The sequence below is a fragment of the Pelodiscus sinensis genome, chromosome 20 (genome assembly GCF_052426305.1).
Source record: "Pelodiscus sinensis isolate ZL-2025 chromosome 20, ASM5242630v1, whole genome shotgun sequence".
NCBI lineage: Eukaryota > Metazoa > Chordata > Testudines > Trionychidae > Pelodiscus > Pelodiscus sinensis.
In genome coordinates this window covers 18,225,628-18,246,367 of record NC_143071.1, presented here as the reverse complement: position 1 = coordinate 18,246,367, position 20,740 = coordinate 18,225,628, and the positions used below count along the sequence as shown (strand labels likewise).

Here is a 20,740-nt window from a genome sequence, read left to right as displayed (position 1 = left end):
TTTGTTCTGACTTGCTGTGTTGCTGTCACGAGGTTTGCTCCATGCTGCCTTGCTCAGTTCTGAACTGACCATCTTTTGTTGAATTTGGTATTTTGCTGAATCGATGTCAGGGGAGGAACAATTCTTGAAGATGAAAATAACATTTCTGGAGCGTCTGAAAAGCCTTCTCTGGGCTAAAATTCTCAAAACCACCAGAATTTTGCATGCTTCAACTTTTAGCATGCTCCACTTGAGGCTCATTAAAGGAGGCTGGTTTTGTTAGGAGGGGGTGCATAACACTTTCTGAACACAGGCCTCATTAAAGGTGTCACTTGTGCACCCCAAATCATTAGTTGCTTGAAAATCTTGGCCTAATTGTTTAAGCCTTGCTACCTCCTTGCAAAACACACGTGTATTGGGAGAGCAGAGGAGAAACAAGGAACAGAAAGGTTACACAACTTGCTCAAACTCATACAGTGAGTTAGTGGCCACACAAATAATAAAACCCAGGAGTACTGATTCCCAGCATCTTTAGAATGACAAGATAGTGGAGCATCAAGGAGAAATGGTGTATAAAGAAAAGGCTGGCATAGACAGGTGGATGACAGTTCCATGCCACCTCCAGATAACCCCCAGTAGTCAGTGAACATCTGCCAGGGGAATATTAGGTATAAACACCATTTACATGTCACCTGCTCTTACCTGGACTCAAGCAATTACAAAAACCACCTCTGCAGCCATAAGGTAGAAGTGAATTTTATTAGCAACAAAGAACCCCCATGGGCTACAGGGAACAAATCTGCTCTTACTCTGGATGCTGCTTCAAGGTCACGGAGCCACCACTGCCAACCATGATGGCAGGATACAGTGGCTCTGTGAACGTAGTCACGAAGCGGTAGATGAGGTTCATGGTGCTGGAGACACCATAGAAAGTCAGGGAACCAGCAGCATAGTCCAAGAAGATGCCAATGGTCTTGTAATAGCTGCCCTTCACCACGGCTTGGATGTTGTTGTGCCAGACAGAGAACTTCAAGGAGTCCCACTCCAAGCACCATGAGGTGTCATTCCGACCTATCAGGTAAAAGATGCAGCTCTTCCCAGTCTTGTGCAAGTAACTATAGGTGGCTCCCAAGCAGACCCATGAGTTTGAGATCTCTATCTCCCAGTAATGGCAGCCCTCGCACAAGCTGCGGGTACACAAGACCTGTGGCCAGTGGTTGAATCCCTGGCAGGACCCGAAGAAAGACTCCAGCAGGATGCCCATGTTCAGCACAGAGTGGGTCTCCTTGAACAGCAAGAGCTCCTCATTGGCGGTGTTGCTGTCAAAGTTCAGATTGCAGTAGTCTGTCACAGGAGACAAAAGGAGATACAGACAAAGTGAATTCATTCCTGATGGGTGTGAAGAGGGACGTCTGAAATTGCATGTCCTGCTCAGCCTATATAATATGGAGATCTTAAGAGGTCATTGAGTCCAGCCCCCTGCCCTCACAGCAAGACCAAGTACCATCCCTGACAGATTTGCCCCGATCCCTAAATGGCCCCCCTCAAAGATTGAACTCACAACCCTGAGTTCAGCAGGCCAATGCTCAAACCACTGAGCTATTCCCTCCTCCAGGAGTGCTATTCTCCACCCAGAAGGGTGTGGAACACTAGGCTGAAGGAACTGAGAGTAGCCATTCCTCCTATGGAGGGGCCAAGGGGCTGTTTCCTCTCTCCACAGAGGTCTTGCCTTTAGTGGTAAGAGAAGTGGTGGTCATGTCATAGGCAGGTACTGGATTTTTTTAGTGCAAGATGTTTGGGAAAGGACTATGTTGCATATTTCTTCTCTCCTATAGTAGCATTACACCAGTGTTACTCTGACTTCAGTACACCAGCCTTTTCCCTGGTGTGAGAGACACACGGGCTGCTGCCTGTGTTCTAATCAGCGCTGAGGGCCCTCTCAGTATGTACAAACATTATACTACTGCTTGAGAAAGGGACAGGCTTCCCTTCTGCCACAGAAGTAACCTGAAATAGCTGGTAACAGATGGAGCTCCAGATCAGAGCCTGAGGGCTTATCCCATTTACTGGGAGATCTACGCTGCGGAGGGTTCGATTTAGTGGGTCTAGTAAGGACCTGCTAAATCAACTGCTGATCGTGCCCCCATTGACCCAGTACTCCATGAGGTCATGAGGAATAAGGGAAGTTGACGGGAGAGTTTCTCCTCTCCTGCAGTGAGGACGCTGCAGAAATTTGACCTAAGTTGTGTATCTTAGATTAGCTTTCTCCCCTAATGTAGACCTGGCTTTAGCTGTAAATTCAAGTGGTCTATGTAGATCATAATGTATTGTTTAATTACTTGTGCTTCTCGCCTGTATCCATCACTACTCTTACCTTATGCTTAGATTGTAAACTCCAAAGAGGTGGAACTGTTCTTTTTTGTTTGGTTCCTACAATGGGTAATACAATAGGCTGGGCCTCCTAGGTGCTATGATTATACAAATAACACCATGAACACTTTTTGTTACTCTTCTGTGTTGTGCTGTGTAGGTAAAAGTATGCACTTTGTGCAAGAAAATGTCATGTGCCCCCCAATAAAACAAAGGCACTTTTGACTCCAGAACTTTTGATGATCTATTGCTATGGTGTCCAACACACTAGCCACTAACCACATGTGGCTATTTGGCTGGTTGAATGTGGCTAGTTTGCTGTAGCAGCAGCCACTATGCTATAGCATAACAACGAGAAGTCCTGTGGCACCTTATAGACTAACAGATCTATTGGAGTGTAAGCTTTCATGGGCAAAAAGACCCACTTTGTCAGCCATGCCTCTGACGAAGTGGGGTCTTTGCCCACAAAAGCTTATGCTCCAATAAATCTGTTAGTCTATAAGGTGCCACGGGACTTCTTGTTGTTTATGCAGATTCAGACTAACACGGCTACCCCTCTGATACTTATGCTATAGCAGTAGCTATGCAAATTGGCTTACAAATTGATTATAACAGGTGTAAAATTCCATAATATGAAATTTTGTAGCTAGATACCTCCAGGAACACTCTGTTCCAGATAATTTAGGAGGAATCCTCTCTACTGTGCAACTTAACTGGTGTATGGGGGACAACAATCCTTCTCCTTCCAATTCCTAGAGTGAATCACAGCAGGTCTCCCTCCTGTGACCCTTAAAAGGGGAGTGGCAGCTCTATCTGATCTCTCCACACCTTCAGCTTGCTGTTTGTTCACTGTTCTACTAGCTTAGCTTCATGTACACGAGGCTTTCAGCTTTCCATAACTTCACTCAGGGTCTAAATCTGCTCCCATCCATGTCAATGGGGATATGGTCATGTCCTTCATTAGCCTAGCTAACCCCCACTGTAAGATGTCCTGGCTCAGTTACACAGTCCATTTTTTTTCAGTCAAAACAAGACCAGTTTTCACTGAAGCACTTGGACTCTTCTCACTGAGGACTGTTGACATAGCAAAGCTCAGTTTCTATCTTGAGCAATTTGGCTGTAGAGTTGCTTCAAAAACCTGCAAAATTATTATCTTTCATAAGTATTATTTCTCCCGTTCTTTTTGAGCTTCAACAAGCCAATCTGATTTTTTGAACAAAATTGACTTTGAAGCCAAAACAATCATTTAAAAAAAAAATGATTTAGCCCGAAAAGAGGGAGTTTCAAGAAGTTCTGAATAACTATAAAAATAGGGGTGTGGAATAGATTTGGCAACTTTAACTATCATCTCTTTAAATGTCATCTCTTCCATAACAATATAAAAGTCCTATAAAACATCACTTCCCTTATCTCTCTAATCAAGAAGTTATGCATATAGGATCTGATCCTGCTCCCCCTTTGCAGCCAAATGCAAAATTGAGCTCAATTTCTCCCCTCAACCCAAGATAATCTCCACTTAGAACCTTTCATTATTTATTTTGTAGGCTAACTTTTTGCATCTCATTCAGCCAATGAAAATAATTCTAGTCAGTTTCACTCTCCAGGATAGTTCTGCAGTGTTTAGGTTACTGGGGAAACTTTAATTAAAACAAAACCCTTTTGATAATTAAGACAATTAAAATATTTCCCTTCGCTTTAGGATTTGTATTGGAAAAAAAATTGGTCCAAAACTATCTTTACTCTTGAATTCTCTTTTGTGCAACAGTTAACTTTACATCTGTAACCAATACCATTATTACTTATCACTTTTCCTCTTAATAATTTCTTTTTATTAGATATGGTACATCCAGTTCAGGATAGATAGAAAGATCAAACTCCTAGTACTAAGCAGAGATGAGTTATATGGGTTTTGTTTTGTTTTTAAAGTACTTTCTAAGGTATTTTTAAGGCAAAGCAGAAAAATCTGTCTTTAGGCCAGTTTAAGAAAACTCTTTTTGCTCTGTTCTGAATACAAAGGGCTATTTTTTATATCCATCTGAACCCAGTTTGTAATTCTGCAAGCACAGATTAGACCTATAATTAATTGCAGTTGAAAATGATAGACTAAATCCAGTTACTATATTGTGCCCCCAAATCAAATACTTAAACTGCTAAATGTTATCATTTGTGCCTTCAGTTATATGCAGTTGGAAACCCCGCCCCTGAGAACAGACAATTGTACCTTCCAAATTAGAGAGAATATTTCAAAAGCAGGCCCTCATTGCTAACATGACCTCTCATCAAAACTACACTAATAATTAAAGGAACATTGTTAGTGTTTTTTAAAAAATACCCCTGCTTATATTACACACGATTTAGATTTTTAAAATGTTATCAATTGTAATAATCTAACTCACTTGTTACTGTACTCCTTTTGCTTTTTGCATTTCCCTCATCTTAGACTTGTCAATATCACTTTTGTTCTGCCAGCTCCTACCAAGTCTATTTCAAGTTCAGTTTTATCCCAGAATGCATTGGCACTTGGGATTCAAGAACCACAGAACCTGTTGCCATTAGAATTCAAAAAAAAAAAAAAAATCCATAGAAACATGGCTTTTGGTCTCGAGTTTCTGTACAACTTTTTTTTAAACCCAAAACTGAAATTTTGGGTTATACTTGACCTAATGGCATCTTCCAGGTCTAGATACTTTGATATTAACAGTAAAACTACAGGTCAGGCAACCTTTGCTTTAGTCTGATATTGTTTAAACATGATGCAACTAGTAAATTGATTGGAAGGACACCAGTATATTTCCTATTTCAAGAGTCAATGGGTAAAATTGATTCCTGAGTGGTGAGGGCTAGTTTGGCCCCTGACATAGTTTAGAGCTGTCATGGCTCGTATTCCAGATGAAAAAGTCTCTATGGGTTGTAGAATAGCTGGCTCAGGGGTAGTTTGCCTGGATCCGGCCCCTGAGGCTCAGGGCTCCCCCCCTCAGCAATGGGGAGCCCGTGCTGGTGCTCCAGCACCCTGCGATCCCCTGCAGGGTTGGAGCACACAAAATCTACTCGTCTGGGCCTCCAAAGCTCTGGAGTATGAGAATGTGAGGAGAATGCGAAGAGTGTCTTTCTCCTTCTTAGTCAGGGGCCACCTCAGTATGTTTTTTTTTCTTCTCACTTGTGTGCGGCTCCCGACTAATTTTTCTGTGGGCCAGCGCTCCCACCCCTAACTGATTTTTCTATGGATCTGCGTCCCTTGACCCAAAAAAGGTTCCCCACACCGGCTTAGGAGCACCCCAGCACACCTGGTATCCTGGACATTCCTGCAGGCAGGATGTGGCTGCACAGAGCCAGATATTTTGACCATGTGCCTGCTAGCTAGACTCCCTACAACAGAGGGTGTTTGCAGGGCACCTTCTTGCTGGTCTGCCAATGCATTTCTCCTAGGAACTCTGTGGAAGCAGGCACCAGTCATGGGACTGTGTTCCAGTAAGTGGTTTGGGTATGTCTACACTAGTCCCCTAGTTCGAACTAGGGAGGCTAATGTAAGCATTTGAAGTTGCAAATCAAGCCCGGGATTTAAATATCCTGCGCTTGATTTGCATCTTCCCAGCCGGTCGCCATTTTTTAAATTTACAAGTCCGGACTAACTTTTATAACTCCACAGAGAGACCACATGTTGCCTGACAGAGTACAGCTGTGTCTGGAGTGCTGCTGCCCTGGCCCGTGTCTGCTCCCCACAACTTGTGAAGCTCTCACAACAAACAAACATTTTGCTGCATCTTTGGCTGGCCTGCCCAGTCTTGTGTCAAACTACAGCAACTTCAGCTCGCTGAGTTGCTTCCGCTGAGGACAGGCTAGCAGTTACGCTACCCCTCCCCAGAAGCCAGAAGAAGACGACTGTGGAAAAAAAGGTCAAACTTAGTACTTGACACCTACATTTCAGGAGGCTCTTCCTTTCCACATCTGCTGGTATCACCTCATAGGGTAGCATTGTTATTCCTGTAAGATGAAAGACACACCGCAGGGGTTTATGCTGCTTGGGAAGTGCAGAGGGATGTGTGAGCTTTGGATCACATAGGTGTGGGGAGGGGGGTTTCCCAAAATGAAGTGTTCTACAGATTGAAAAATGTTCTGTTAAGGCAGGGATGGGGAACCTATGGCCTGCAGGGCAGATCCAGCCCCCGATTTGCCTTCTCTGGCTGGCAAAGCTTGGGACTTACCCCCACCTGTAGTGCAGGGAGCTGGTGCCTGGTGATCCAGCCCCACAGGGAGTCTCCAAGCCTCAGTGGTCCCCCATGTGGCTGGAGGATGAGCACTGGCTCCTTGCTGCAAGGGGAAGCAGTGGGGAACTGGTGCTAATGCCCGTGCATTGCCTTCTCTGCCTGGCGGGGGAGGAAATGGCTCTGCATGCTGCTTTTCCCCTTCCCACCTCCGGCTAGGGAAATCCAGCACATGGAAACTCTGTCCCTATGCTTGCCTGGAGCTCCACTCCTGTCACTTCTTTTGGCCAGGAATCACGGCCAATGGAAGCAGCAGGGTGGGGTGGGCTGCAAGTGCAGGGCAGCTTTCCTCCCGCACCCTACCTCCTGCCCAGACCCCGCACGTCCAACCCACTCCTGCACCCTACCTCCTGCCCAGACCCCGGACGTCCAACCCGCTCCTGCACCCTACCTCCTGCCCAAACCCTGCACCTCCAACCCACTCCTGCACCCTACCTCCTGCCCAGACCCCGCACCTCCAACCCACCCCTACACCCTACCTCCGGCCCAGACCCCGCACATCCAACCCACTCCTGCACCCTACCTCCTGCCCAGACCCCGCACCTCCAACCCGCTCCTGCACCCTACCTCCTGCCCAAACCCCGCACCTCCAACCCACTCCTGCACCCTACCTCCTGCCCAGACCCCGCACCTCCAACCCACTCCTGCACCCTACCTCCTGCCCAAACCCCGCACCTCCAACCTGCTCCTGCACCCTACCTCCTGCCCAGACCCCGCACCTCCAACCCACTCCTGCACCCTACCTCCTGCCCAAACCCCGCACCTCCAACCCACTCCTGCACCCTACCTCCTGCCCAGACCCCGCACCTCCAACCCACTCCTGCACCCTACCTCCTGCCCAAACCCCGCACCTCCAACCCACTCCTGCACCCTACCTCCTGCCCAGACCCCGCACCTCCAACCCACTCCTGCACCCTACCTCCTGCCCAAACCCCGCACCTCCAACCCGCTCCTGCACCCTACCTCCTGCCCAGACCCCGCACCTCCAACCCACTCCTGCACCCTACCTCCTGCCCAAACCCCGCACCTCCAGCCCGCTCCTGCACCCTACCTCCTGCCCAAACCCCGCACCTCCAACCCACTCCTGCACCCTACCCCCGCCCAAACCCCGCACCTCCAACCTGCTCCTGCACCCTACCTCCTGCCCAAACCCCGCACCTCCAACCCACTCCTGCACCCTACCCCCGCCCAAACCCCGCACCTCCAACCCACTCCTGCACCCTACCCCCGCCCAAACCCCGCACCTCCAACCCGCTCCTGCACCCTACCTCCTGCCCAGACCCCGCACCTCCAACCCGCTCCTGCACCCTACCTCCTGCCCAGACCCCGCACCTCCAACCCGCTCCTGCACCCTACCTCCTGCCCAGACCCCGCACCTCCAACCCGCTCCTGCACCCTACCTCCTGCCCAGACCCCGCACCTCCAACCCGCTCCTGCACCCTACCTCCTGCCCAGACCCCGCACTTCCAACCCGCTCCTGCACCCTACCTCCTGCCCAGACCCCGCACCTCCAACCCGCTCCTGCACCCTACCTCCTGCCCAAGCCCCGCACCTCCAACCCGCTCCTGCACCCTACCTCCTGCCCAGACCCCGCACCTCCAACCCACTCCTGCACCCTACCTCCTGCCCAGACCCCGCACCTCCAACCCACTCCTGCACCCTACCTCCTGCCCAAACCCTGCACCTCCAACCCACTCCTGCACCCTACCTCCTGTCCAAACCCCGCTCCTCCAACCCACTCCTGCACCCTACCCCCGCCCAAACCCCGCACCTCCAACCCGCTCCTGCACCCTACCTCCTGCCCAGACCCCACACCTCCAACCCACTCCTGCACCCTACCTCCTGCCCAGACCCCGCACCTCCAACCCACTCCTGCACCCTACCTCCTGCCCAAACCCCGCACCTCCAACCCGCTCCTGCACCCTACCTCCTGCCCAGACCCCGCACCTCCAACCCACTCCTGCACCCTACCTCCTGCCCAGACCCCGCACCTCCAACCCGCTCCTGCACCCTTCCTCCTGCCCAGACCCGCACCTCCAACCCACTCCTGCACCCTACCTTCTGCCCAAACCCCGCACCTCCAACCCACTCCTGCACCCTACCCCCGCCCAAACCCTGCACCTCCAACCCGCTCCTGCACCCTACACCCGCCCAAACCCCTCACCTCCAACCCGCTCCTGCACCCTACCTCCTGCCCAGACCCCGCACCTCCAACCCACTCCTGCACCCTACCTCCTGCCCAAACCCCGCACCTCCAACCCGCTCCTGCACCCTACCTCCGCCCAAATCCCGCACCTCCAACCCGCTCCTGCACCCTACCCCCGCCCAAATCCCGCACCTCCAACCCGCTCCTGCACCCTACCCCCGCCCAGACCCCGCACCTCCAACCCACTCCTGCACCCTACCTCCTGCCCAAACCCCACACCTCCAACCCACTCCTGCACCCTACCCCCGCCCAGACCCCGCACCTCCAACCCACTCCTGCATCCTACCTCCTGCCCAGACCCCACACCTCCAACTGAGCCCACTCCCTGGCAGCACCCTCCCACATATTGAACCTCCCCATAGCCTAGAGTGGCCCCAGAAGAGTTAATTTGGTGAGGGGAACCCTGGCACCATGAGTTGCATGAGTGAAGTGTGTCCCTCTTTTTTTTGTCGGCTTCTCCGTTAGGGGTGGCACGGCCCCTCCTTGGTCTGCTTTGCACCCTGACGTGCCATAGTGGCATAGTGGGCAGGATTTATACACAGCTGGCCATCTGAAACGAGAGTCGCACTTTACGCTCTGGGGTCATAGTTTTAAGTGGCTGGGAACAGTCAAAGGTTGCAGTTTATTTTCTGTTTGCATCTTTCAGGAAAAACATAAATAGGAATGAATACCCGTGAAGTACTGATAAAGCTAGGGCTGGCCAGGCTGGAGAAAACACCAGCTACCCGTAGGGCTACAGCTACACTAAGAAATTTTTCCGGAAGAGAAAATGCAAATAGAGTGCTCATTTGCATATCTCATGCTCTCATTTGCATATTTTCTTCTGATCCTTTTTGTGGAAGAGGTTTTTGCACAAAAAAGCACTGTGTAGATGGCGCCTTGTTGCGCAAAAAACCCCTTTTGCTTAAGATCCCTTCTTCCTCAATTTTTGAGGTTCCTTGGTAGTCACTGGAGGCTGGCATGGAAAGGAAGTGGTGGACGTGGTCATAGGTCCACTGAAGTGAATAGAGCTCTTCTAACGCACGCCAGTCCAGGAACTGATCCCGGGTAGAATGAGACTCCGTTCTGACTGGAGCAAGAGGAGGGAGCCCCACCCTGGACTCCAGCCCCCTTTCTAGTGCCACCATCTAGAAGTTAATGGGTAGATGTGGACAGCACATTCTGCAGGCAGAAGCATGAGTACTAAATAGGAAAGTGAGCTGAGGGAGACCAAGATGGGGATTCCATATAGAGCCAAGGGATGAGACTTCTCAGGCCTGGAGTCTCTTCAGAAAAGGCCCATGATGGAAATGGGAGGTTAGTACCTCTGAAATCGGACACATGAAATGATGGGCAACAGAGCTGTTCAACGCCAGTGGGTGACTTGGTAGCCAAGCAATTCAAGAGACTATAATGACTCCTATAAAGAGTCTCCACTCGGACTCCCAATAGAAGGCTGGTGCTGCTCGATGCCCAGTAGCTACCATCTCTGAATGCTCTGCAGGGCTGGCCTTACCATGAGGTGAACTGAGGCGGCTGCCTCAGGTGCCAAGACTGTGGGGGGGGGGGTGCCACTAGGACCCAGAATGGAGAAAATTGTGTCTGCTGCTGGTGCATATGTATTCTCTCTGCTCTAGATGCAGAGATGGTGGAGTGCTGTGCTGAAGGAAGCAGGGCACAAGAGACATAACAGGCAGGCAGGAGAAAAAGGAGCATGGGGGCGTCATTTGAGCTCCCCGCCTCAGGTGCCAAAATGTTGTGGGCCGGCCCTGATACTCTGCAAAGCAGAATTGAGGGAGCCAACCTGACCTATGGTCTAGACCAGCCAGATATAAATTCAGAGCCGTTCCTGAGAGGGGGGCTATGTCTACACTGCAGAGAAAAGTCGGAAAAAGATCCGCAAATTGCGAACCGCAATTTGTGTATCTTTTTTCTGCTTTTTTTTCCCCCAAAAGAGGCTTTTTTGAAATTTGGCCCGTCTATAAAAGGCCAAATTTCGGAAAAAAACTCCTCTTTCAAAACACCCCTTATTCCTCTCACCGAGAGGAATACAGGGATGCCAGAAGAAACTGTTCCGAAAAAACGGCTGCGTTCCTTGGACACAGCAGAGCTTTTCCGGTATCCCAGAAAAGCTCTGCAGTCCAGACATAGCCTGGGAGGAGTTCAAGGGAGGAAATGGTGACCATCCTAGACAGGAGAGACAGAGATATTCTGGAGTCATAACCATATCCATCCTGGTCTATAGTCAATGGCAAAACAGAATTCCCCATTGAAAACCTGGTGAAGGCAGGTTATTCCCCATTTCAGCTACTAAAAATGTCGGTGTCAAGGCCAGGACTTGGTGCTGGGAGATTAGTAAACAGAAGGCGTTCCTAGTACATCCCAAGGAACCAGAATCTCAGGATGCAGCGCCCAGAGAATCCCTTTTGGGAGGAGGGGGAACATTCAGCTCTCAGTGGAAGAAGCTCACTCACCTTTTGTGAGGATTTTATTGATGAAGCAGAGGCCAACCATCACAAGCTGAGCCTTCAGGTCCCCCAGAGTCTGTTTCAGGCTGACAAAACTTGAGCTCTCCTCACACTTCAGACTGACTACAGGTTCCGTGCAGGCTCCCAACTTCTTGAGCTTTGGGAATTCCTAGCAGGGCAGAAACATTTTTAAAAAGTCCCCTCAGCATTCACTGAAACATGCCACAGGGCAGGTTGCTGGTACCCTTCCTTCCATGGGCTCGTACCGTCCTCCACAGAGACACTAAGGGTATGTCTAGACTACATGGCTCTGTCGCCAGAGCCATGTAGATTAGTTTACTAGACATACCCAAATGAAGCAGCGATTTAAATAATCACCGCTTCATTTAAATTAAAAAGGCTGCTGCGCTGAGCTGATCAGCTGTTTGTCGGCTCAGCGCGCTAGTCTGGATGCTCCGCGGTCGACATCAAAGACATTTGTTGACCACCCCAGTAAACTTTATCCCATGAGGCATAACGGGGAAGTCAACAGTCTTTGATGTCGACCGCGGAGTGTTCAGACTAGCGCACTGAGCCGACAAACAGCTGATCGGCTCAGCGCGGCAGCCTTATTAATTTAAATGAAGCGGCGATTATTTAAATCACTGCTTCATTTGGGTATGTCTAGTAAACTAATCTACATGGCTCTGGCGCCAGAGCCATGTAATCTAGACATACCCTAAGTGTACTGGAATCAGGCCTGCAATGAATTTTTCTATTTCAGCCCTCTCACCAATCAGTTCTGAGGAAGGACAAAGTTTGTAAGTATCAAGGGGTCCATGTCAAGAGGAGCATAGTGTTTAACCTTCAGCAGACATTTTATATCTTGGTACTGGAAGGCTGCTACTTGTGCGTGTCCGTGCCCTTATTTTTTGGAAAATGTATGGAACTGTGCTGGAAATATTTGCAAGGTTTGTGCATGCAGAAGGATGTGGCACAGCTGCTTGTACAGCATAGAATCATAGAATCATAGAGCTGGAAGAGATCTCAGGAGGTCATCAAGTCCAGCCCCCTGCCCAAGGCAGGACCAATCCCAACTAAATCATCCCAGCCAGAGCTTTCTCAAGCTGAGACTTAAAAACCTCTAGGGATGGAGATTCCACCACCTCCCTAGGTAACACATTCCAGTGCTTCACCACCCTCCTAATGAAAAAGCTTTTCCTAATATCCAACCTAGACCTCCCCCACTGTAACTTGAGACCATTGCTCCTCATTCTGCCATCCATCACTACTGTGAACAGCCTCTCTCCAGCCTCTTTGGAACCTCCCTTCAGGATGTGGAAGGCTGCTATCAAATCCCCCCTCACTCTTCTCTTCTGAAGACTAAACAAACCCAAATCCCTCAGGGTATGTCTACACTACCCTCCTATTTTGAAATAGGAGGGTAATATAGGCATACCACAATTGCAAATGAAGCCCGGGATTTGAATTTCCCGGGCTTCATTTGCATAAACTGGGCGCCGCCATTTTTAAATCCCCGCTCGTTCGAACCCCGTGCCGCGCGGCTACACGCGGCACGAACTAGGTAGTTCGAACTAGGCTTCCTAGTTCGAACTACCGTTACTCCTCAAACTACCGTTACTCCTTTGCCGAACTGCCACTTAGCCATTCGGTCCCCAGCCTGTAACTATGCTTGGGATTCTTCCGTCCCAAGTTCAGGAGTCTACACTTGTCCTTGTTGAACCTCATCAGATTTCTTTTGGCCCAATACTCTAATCTGTCTAGGTCACTCTGGACCTATCCCTGTCCTCCAGCATATCTACCTCTCCCTGTAGCTTAGTGCCATCTGCTGTCCCACCCCCTGGCTTGAAGAGGTTTCCATCATCTCCAGAGTTTATCGTTTGGTTCAGTGGCTCTCAGCAGCCCCATACACGTATCGTTTCACCACCCGTTACATCGTTTCACTACCTGTGAGGCAGGTGGCATTTGCCTCAGTGCAGAGAGCCTATTCGGCAGCCGATATACCACTTAAGTACCTCTTATGCCCTCAAAATAGGGTTTAAATAGTGCACAGGCCTCGGCACAGGCTGGAATACCCCTTTTTTGTGGAAAACAAATCTCTTCTGTCTACACTGGCCCTTTTGCGCAAAAGTTTTTCGGAAAAAGACTTTTGCCCGAACGGGAGCAGCCTAGTATTTCCTCAAAAAGCACTGACAATCTTACATGAGATCATCAGTGCTTTTGCGGAAATTCAAGCGGCCAGTGTAGACTGCTGGCAAATTTTTCCGCAAAAGGAGATGATTTTGCGGAAAAACTTGCCAGTCTAGACACAGTCTAGACACAGCCCTAGTGTATGCCTGAAAGAACATTAACAGGTTGATGTGGCTACTCAAATGGTCTAATTTGTTACTGTCTCACTGGCAGATGAATTTCCAAAGCTGAGGCTGTTTAAAAACACTGAGTTTGAGCCTCTTTTGATTTAGAAATTTGGCCTGGTTCTGTTAACTTCGGGCGAGGGGTAGGGGGAGGCTATGTTGATTTCCACTTGCCTTGAGGCAGGGTCTTTGGAGTTCACTCATTCTCAAGGGGGCTGTGGTCATGTTGCTTTGAGGGTTGGAAGATTCCAAACCTTCAGATGGAATTGTGGAGAAACACTCCCCCTATTTTGTAGCTTACTAAATTAGGAACCAGACTGATAAGTTTGTTTACGCAGCCTGACATGGCTAAGCTTTTGGCTGCACAATGTTCCTCATAAAAATTTGAATTAGAAGATTCTCATCTGTTGATTCTTCCATATAAAGACTCAAAGAACCATATGTTTAGTGAAACAAAAGACAGGACTATGCAGCACTTTAAAGACTAACAAGATGGTTTATTAGGTGTTGAGCTTTCGTGGGCCAGACCCACTTCCTCAGATGATCTGAGGAAGTGGGTCTGGCCCACGAAAGCTCATCACCTAATAAACCATCTTGTTAGTCTTTAAAGTGCTGCATAGTCCTGTCTTTTGTTTCAGCTAGACCAGACTAACATGGCTGCATCTCTATCACTATTCTGTGTGTTTAGTGAGTTTCTCTTGTCCCTACCTTCATCCCAGATGTTTTACAAAAATCTGGTGGTGTCTGAGTGATTGTTTGGATTGGCTAGCTCCTGTCTTTCACTTAGCCAGACCAGAACTTGTCAATCTTATAAACATGGTTAGCAACCAATTAAATATTTGGCATCCTTGGACTCAGTATTTTGGGTTCTGTCGCTGCTGCACCCACAGACTCTGTGTGAACATGGGCAAGTCATTTACACTCACTATATCTTGGTTTTTCCATCTGTAAAATGGGGGTAACTCCTTATCTAGTTGGACTATGAGTTTTCTGTAGCAGCAGCTGTTGCTTTCTATGTTTTTTTGCTGCTAGATGCTGTACAAAGACTCCAAACATCGTTAGGGCTTCTGGCTGCTCCTCTAACACAAACTAATAATAGGCACCACTTGGACTGACTCTGTGTGTAACACAAGCCATAGAACCTCACTCAATAATTTCTGCCTCCTTCTCCCACCTTCTGAATTACAGTCTCTCTTCTAGAAAGCTATCTCAGGGTACCTCTAGATTGCAGAGTTTAGACTCTGCTGTGTCCAAGGAACACATCTGCTCTTCCAAAAAATTTTTTGGAAGCGCAGACACATTTTTTCAGCATCCCTGTAAACCTAGCTTTACGAGGAAGAAGGGATGTTCCAAAAAAGGTTTTTTTTCTGACATTTGGCCCAGTGTAGATGGGCCAAATGCCGGAAAAGCCTTTTCCAAAAAAAAAAAAGTGGAAAAAGATACACGAATTGCAGTTCACAATTTGCATCTTTTTCCAGAAGAACTGTGTAGTCTAGACACAGCCTCAGTCTTGAGTTAAAGACTTTACGTACACTCATTTAAGAGCAGCCTTTAGCTGAAAGGAAGGAAATGCAAACTAACTATCTTCTGAGTCTGGAGATTATTTTATCCCTTCACATCAGTCGGAGGGAAGAACTGAGACTGTAGCTAACATTAGTTTGTGATTGTAACGAATAACTGTTGCCTATGATAATATGTCCCCTTATGTTACTCTTCCACATAGTCCTGTTTCCTTAGCTGATAAAGTGAAAATGATACATAAAACTTGGAGCACTAGGAATGGCTACCGGGTGTTCACAGCTACTCTAATCGTAGGGGATGTCCACACCTCAAGGCAGGGGCACGATTCCCAGCTCAGACACACATTCATGCTCACTCTCACTGAGTTAGTGGTAAAGCTGTGGCAGGGATGGGCTTCCTGTGAACCTCTCCCCTCTGCAACCCCAGGCATGTACACAGGGCAGCCAGCCCAGCCTGCCACTTGCACTGCTACAGCTCAATGGTTTTTAGCATGCTGGTGCTCTTCAAGCTACTGTGTGTATGTCCCCCCACCCTGGGAATACCCCCAGCCTCTCCAAACAGACTGTGCTGTGAGGTATGATACAGGGAAGTAGACCGCGAGCAGGCCTGCCGATGGGGAAGCGGGGACAATTGCTCCAGGGCCCAGCAATTTAAAAGGGCTTGAGACTCCTGTTTGCTGCCGCTGCTACTGCAGCAGTGATGGTGGCGGGAGCCCTGGGTCCTTTAAATCACCACCGGAGTTCTGCACAGAGTGCTCTGGAAGGCTCTGAGGGCTGGAGGGAGGAGGTGCTGCTCTGAGAGCTGCCTGCCCCTATCTCTTCTGCCTGAGGCCTACCTCTTCTGGGAGCACAGAGCCAGTCCCCACTACCTTGCCCCTGGGCCCAGTGAGGCTGTCGGCTCCCCTGGCTGCTAAGCCCTCCTCAGCTACTTCAGCTATAGCCTCTATGCCCCAAACATTGGTATACGAAATTTACCACTATTCTACTTCTTCCCTGTAGTTGAAGTAACTGCAGGGAGCATGCTAAGCATGGGGCAGACCTCTCATACAAGGACAACTGGGCTGTACTGATGACTGAAGTTGACTGGTCACAGGTTGAAGGGCAGTTTTCCCTGTAAGTTGAGTGCTTTGGCAGCCACCCAGGAAAGATTCAAATGCTGCCCAGCTGATCAGCAGAGAGCCCATAGCTGGCAGCATATGTTTCTACAAGTGGTGCACATTCACACATGCCTCAGTGCACATAACAACATTTATTCCACACCTGGATAGAAAAAAATGAACGGGAACTTTGGTGGAGGGGGGAACTCTACCTGTAGGAACTGTTGGTCACTTGTATTGTCAAGGAGGTTTGTCAGCCAGAGGTTCTGCTTGTTGAGCTCAGAGAGGTTCCCTTGCTTTTGCTGAATGGAATTGCCCAGCTGGACCAGGGCAGCTCTCTCCTCCTTGTCCAAAAACTCCAGCACCTTCACCTGCATTCGTTTGATCTCCTTTATAATCTCCACAAAGCTTTGGTTCACCTCCTCTCTTGAGTTCTTGACCACTTTCTGGGTGGGGAGGACACACACACATGCACACATTGCAGTCACTGATCTTTGTCACACACATGGTTTCAAGACCTGACACACTTTCCCCAAAAGTGCCCTCCCTCTTTCCAAGCAGATCCTGGGCTACTGAGGGGTAGCCATGTTAGTTTGTAAGGGTACATCTACACGGCAGTTATTTTGGAATAACATCTGTTATTCTGAAATAACGTTATGCTCTGTCGACAGAAGAAGCCCGTTATTTTGAAATAAATTTGAAATAACAGGGTTCTTACTCCGACTTCCTTTAAAGCTCAATGTATGAGGATTAAGAAAGTCAGTGGAATAGCATTTTATTTCAAAATAACTGCTGTACAGACAGTGTCTCTGGGTCCTATGTGATACAGTGGCTCTTGTTTCAAGATCCACCATACTGAAGACAAGTATCAGAGAGGTAGCCGTGTTAGTCTGGATCTGCAAAAGCGACAAGGAGTCCTGTGGAACCTTATAGACTAACAGATTTATTGGAGCATAAGCATTTGTGGGCAAAGACCCACTTTGTCAGAAGCAAGTGATGAAGTGGGGTCTTTGCCCACGAAAGCTTATGCTCCAATAAATCTGTTAGTCTATAAGGTGCCACAGGACTCCCATACTGAAGACAGTGTCACAACCCCCGCCCCATGCTTTATGAAAACCAGCTTATGAATATGCATAACTCAAGGATACTTTAGTCAAAATGGATCACGGGACATCATTTTTAAAGTTACAATCTGTGCATGTATCATTCTTGTATGTGAAGTTAGAAATATGAAGTGTTGATCTGCCCATAATTCGAGAGGTGCTAATGAAGGCCATTGGTAATAATCCAAAGACATAATAGCTTGATGCTCAAGACAATGATCTGCAAATGGGTTTATTTTTTCTGTAAGCCCAAATTGTGGTTGGTCCTACAAAGACATGTGGTCAAATGGGTTCGGACCCATTTGGATCTTGTACTTTTCCACTCAAGGTGAGAAGTTTGAACTGAACACAAAGATTTTCTGCCTTGGACAACAGAGAGGTAGCCGTGGGGAACCAAACAATGGGGGATGTCAGATGTCAAGAGACTCCCTCTTACCACCCAAGATGTCTCCTGAAATCATCTAAAACCGAACAGGGGGAAGATTAGGTCCAAGCTAGGAGGCTGCCTAGCTTGTGTAAGAGATTATTAGAACAACTGTTAGGGTAAGAATTTGCATATAATAAATGTCTTAGGGCATTAGGCATTTTTTGTTTATTTTGGCTTAGTAATGTAATTTGATCTGACTGTTTTCTTTTGCAATCACATAAATCCTATTTTTCATACTTAATAAAAACACTTTTGCGTGTATTATCAAGCCCAGTTACCTGTGGTGGGGGGGGGGGGGCAACAGATGTGCATATTTCTCTTTCCTTGATAAAGAGAGAAAACTTATGAGCTTTCTCTGTGTAAAACTTTTATACAAAGTGAGGTGGATTTATTTGGAGGTTTGGTCCCTTGTTAGAGCTGGTTCAACAGCTGTGTTGCTCTGCTGGGGGCTGTTGACTCAATTCTGTGCCTTGACTGGGGGAGATCAGAGTTTCTAGCCTGGCAGGACAGGGTGGTGGGGTGCCCGAATGGGCAGATATGCAGACTCAGTGGCATGATCAGCATATTGGGTGACAATCCAAAGGGTACCTCTGTGACAGCCCCTGTCAAAGACAGTTTGATTTTTAGGTATTAATTTGGTTCATGCTGAGTTTTACCGCAAGATAGATCACCCTCCCTTTGTGTTTGTGACTGTCTGATGCCATCATCAGGATTCGGTTTTCTACATTGGCCTGTACTCTCTTGGCCTCCACCTGGGAAAGGAAGAATGAACATATTTACATTCATTGTAAATATATCATCACCATACATATAGCATTTCATGGATTCCAAGCCTACACAAATGCAAAATTCTCTGCAGAAACCACTACTGCAGAATTGTACTCCCAAATCTCAGCTTTCAATTAAAAAAAAATCAAGTTCTGATGTTTGGGAAGACTTAGGTTACGTCTACACTTGCTCCCTAGTTCAAGCTAGGGATGCAAATGTAGCCGACCGAAATTGCTAATGAAGCAGGGATTTAAATATCCCGTGCTTCATTAGCATAATCTCGCCCGCGTGTTATTCCGCTCAACAGCTGATTCGAACCAGGAAGTGCGTTCCGGGATGCGTTAGTTCGAATCAAACCCCTTGGTTCGAACTAATGCGTCCCAGAGCACACTTCCTGGTTCAAATCAGCTGTTGAGCGGAATAACGCACGGGCAAAATTATGCTAATGAAGCGCAGGACATTTAAATCCCCGCTTTCGAGCAATTTTGGTCGACTACATTTGCATCCCTAGCTCGAACTAGGGAGCAAGTGTAGGCGTACCCTCCATAACATGATGCAGAGTTGTCTTGAATTTGAAACAGCCTGTAACAATACCTCTGAGTTGTCAGCTACCCTCATTTGTCAAGGGAATGTTCAATTTTGAAACCTTAAGAGGATAATTTACATATCTGTATTATTAGCGTGTTCTCTGCTAATCACTAACAAAAATATCCAGCTAATGAGCAAGACCCTCGACTGTTGTAAAGCAGTATATGCCTATTAATACGTATTTTCAATTTACACACAGTGCTTTCTTGTTCAAAGCATTTTAGAAATAACAAACAGTAGGACTAGTGAAAAATTGTCCATCAATTTTTATAAGATGAAACAGGTTTTTGATTGAACAAATGCCAGTTTTCCATGGAAAAAAATTGGGGTTTAAATGAAAAAATAGCTCAAAGCTTGAAAACGGAAATAAAATGAAACCTTTGTTATCTGGCACTCTGTTAACCAGAAAACTTTGTTAACCAGCATTGCTCCCAGCCACAATACTGTCACATCTTCAGGTGCACAGGCCTGGCTTGGTTTACCATGATTGGCTTAACAATTTTTTATTTAAGAAGTACTAATCATCTTTAACTCAAAATAGAAATGTGAGACCAACTGCCTCACACTACAAAACTACCAATATTAAAAACTTGAGTTTTACTATTATTGTCCATTGGTTTTTCCTAGGTTGATGGGACCCTCAGATAACTGGAATTTTTAGATAACCGGAATGCCGTAATCCCTGAGCATGTCGGATAACATAGGTTTTACTGTATTTTGATTCAGATTTGCCCTAGCAGTGACTCAAGGGAATGGTTGTTTAGCTGCCTCATGCTGTCATTATGTATCTGGGACTGGGACTCCCACAATGCATTGCCTCCTCCTCAACATCAGAGAGACTGTGAAGCATTATGGGAAATGTAGTCTGGCCCATAGAAGAGAGTGTGGACAAGAAGTAATCAGACTACAACTCCTATGAGGGATTGCAACGCCATTTCCAAATTGAAAAGTTTTGAATTTTTTTCCCTACTGAAAAGTTGAAATTTCCTGAGGAAACTTTCTATTTTTCTGGCCAGTTCAAGGGGACATTTCAGGGTGCTTGGAGTAAAATGAGGCAGGTGTTTAATGGGACCTGGCTAACACTGCACAAGTCAGAGGAAAGCGATTAGCATATCTTCTTGTAACTGGAGAGGGTTTTCAGATTGGGTGGATGTAATGAGTCAAAGAAAAAATCTGGTCAGGACATAGGCTAATATCCCTAACTCTTATGAAATGAGGCCTTTCATGACCACAAGTGATCCTTAAATTTACCTCTTATCAGAGGTGGCATTCTTAGCAGCCCAACGCACACCCACCCACCCAACATCTTCCTGGCGTGTGGTTGAGTTGTAACCCCAAGGGAATGCTAGCTTCACAGCCTTGGTAGCAGCCTGGGTCTTTTGCAAGGTCTCCCTTCCAAGTACAATTAACAGTAATAATATAATAAATATGGTTACATAACTGCACCATAAATTCACACAGTGCTTTACAGAACGTTTCCTGTCCTGCAAAAAGCTGCTTGTCCACAGTCCTCTATACACCCTATAGGGCCTAGAATTCAAAAGGGGCTGTACAGCACAAGCTGTACAGCACTGTCTTCAACAACATATGGCTCTGACCTCACCCTCTTTGCTCAGATC

The 20,740-nt window shown here is 47.5% G+C and overlaps 1 protein-coding gene across 2 annotated transcripts in view; it reads right to left on the bottom strand.

The window, feature by feature from the left end:
• Positions 1-719: 719 nt before the first annotated feature.
• LOC102461130 (E3 ubiquitin/ISG15 ligase TRIM25-like) overlaps positions 720-20,740 on the bottom strand; it is a 31,609-nt gene continuing 11,588 nt past the window's right edge. For both annotated transcript variants that reach the window (XM_075903701.2, XM_025178160.3), the window contains exons 3-7: positions 18,422-18,517; positions 16,448-16,681; positions 11,271-11,433; positions 6,268-6,330; positions 720-1,323 (exon numbers count right to left, since the gene is read on the bottom strand). In XM_075903701.2, coding sequence (XP_075759816.1) covers positions 785-1,323; positions 6,268-6,330; positions 11,271-11,433; positions 16,448-16,681; positions 18,422-18,517 — 1,095 coding nt within the window. In that variant the 3' untranslated portion in view covers positions 720-784. The remainder of the gene's footprint in view (positions 1,324-6,267; positions 6,331-11,270; positions 11,434-16,447; positions 16,682-18,421; positions 18,518-20,740) is intronic.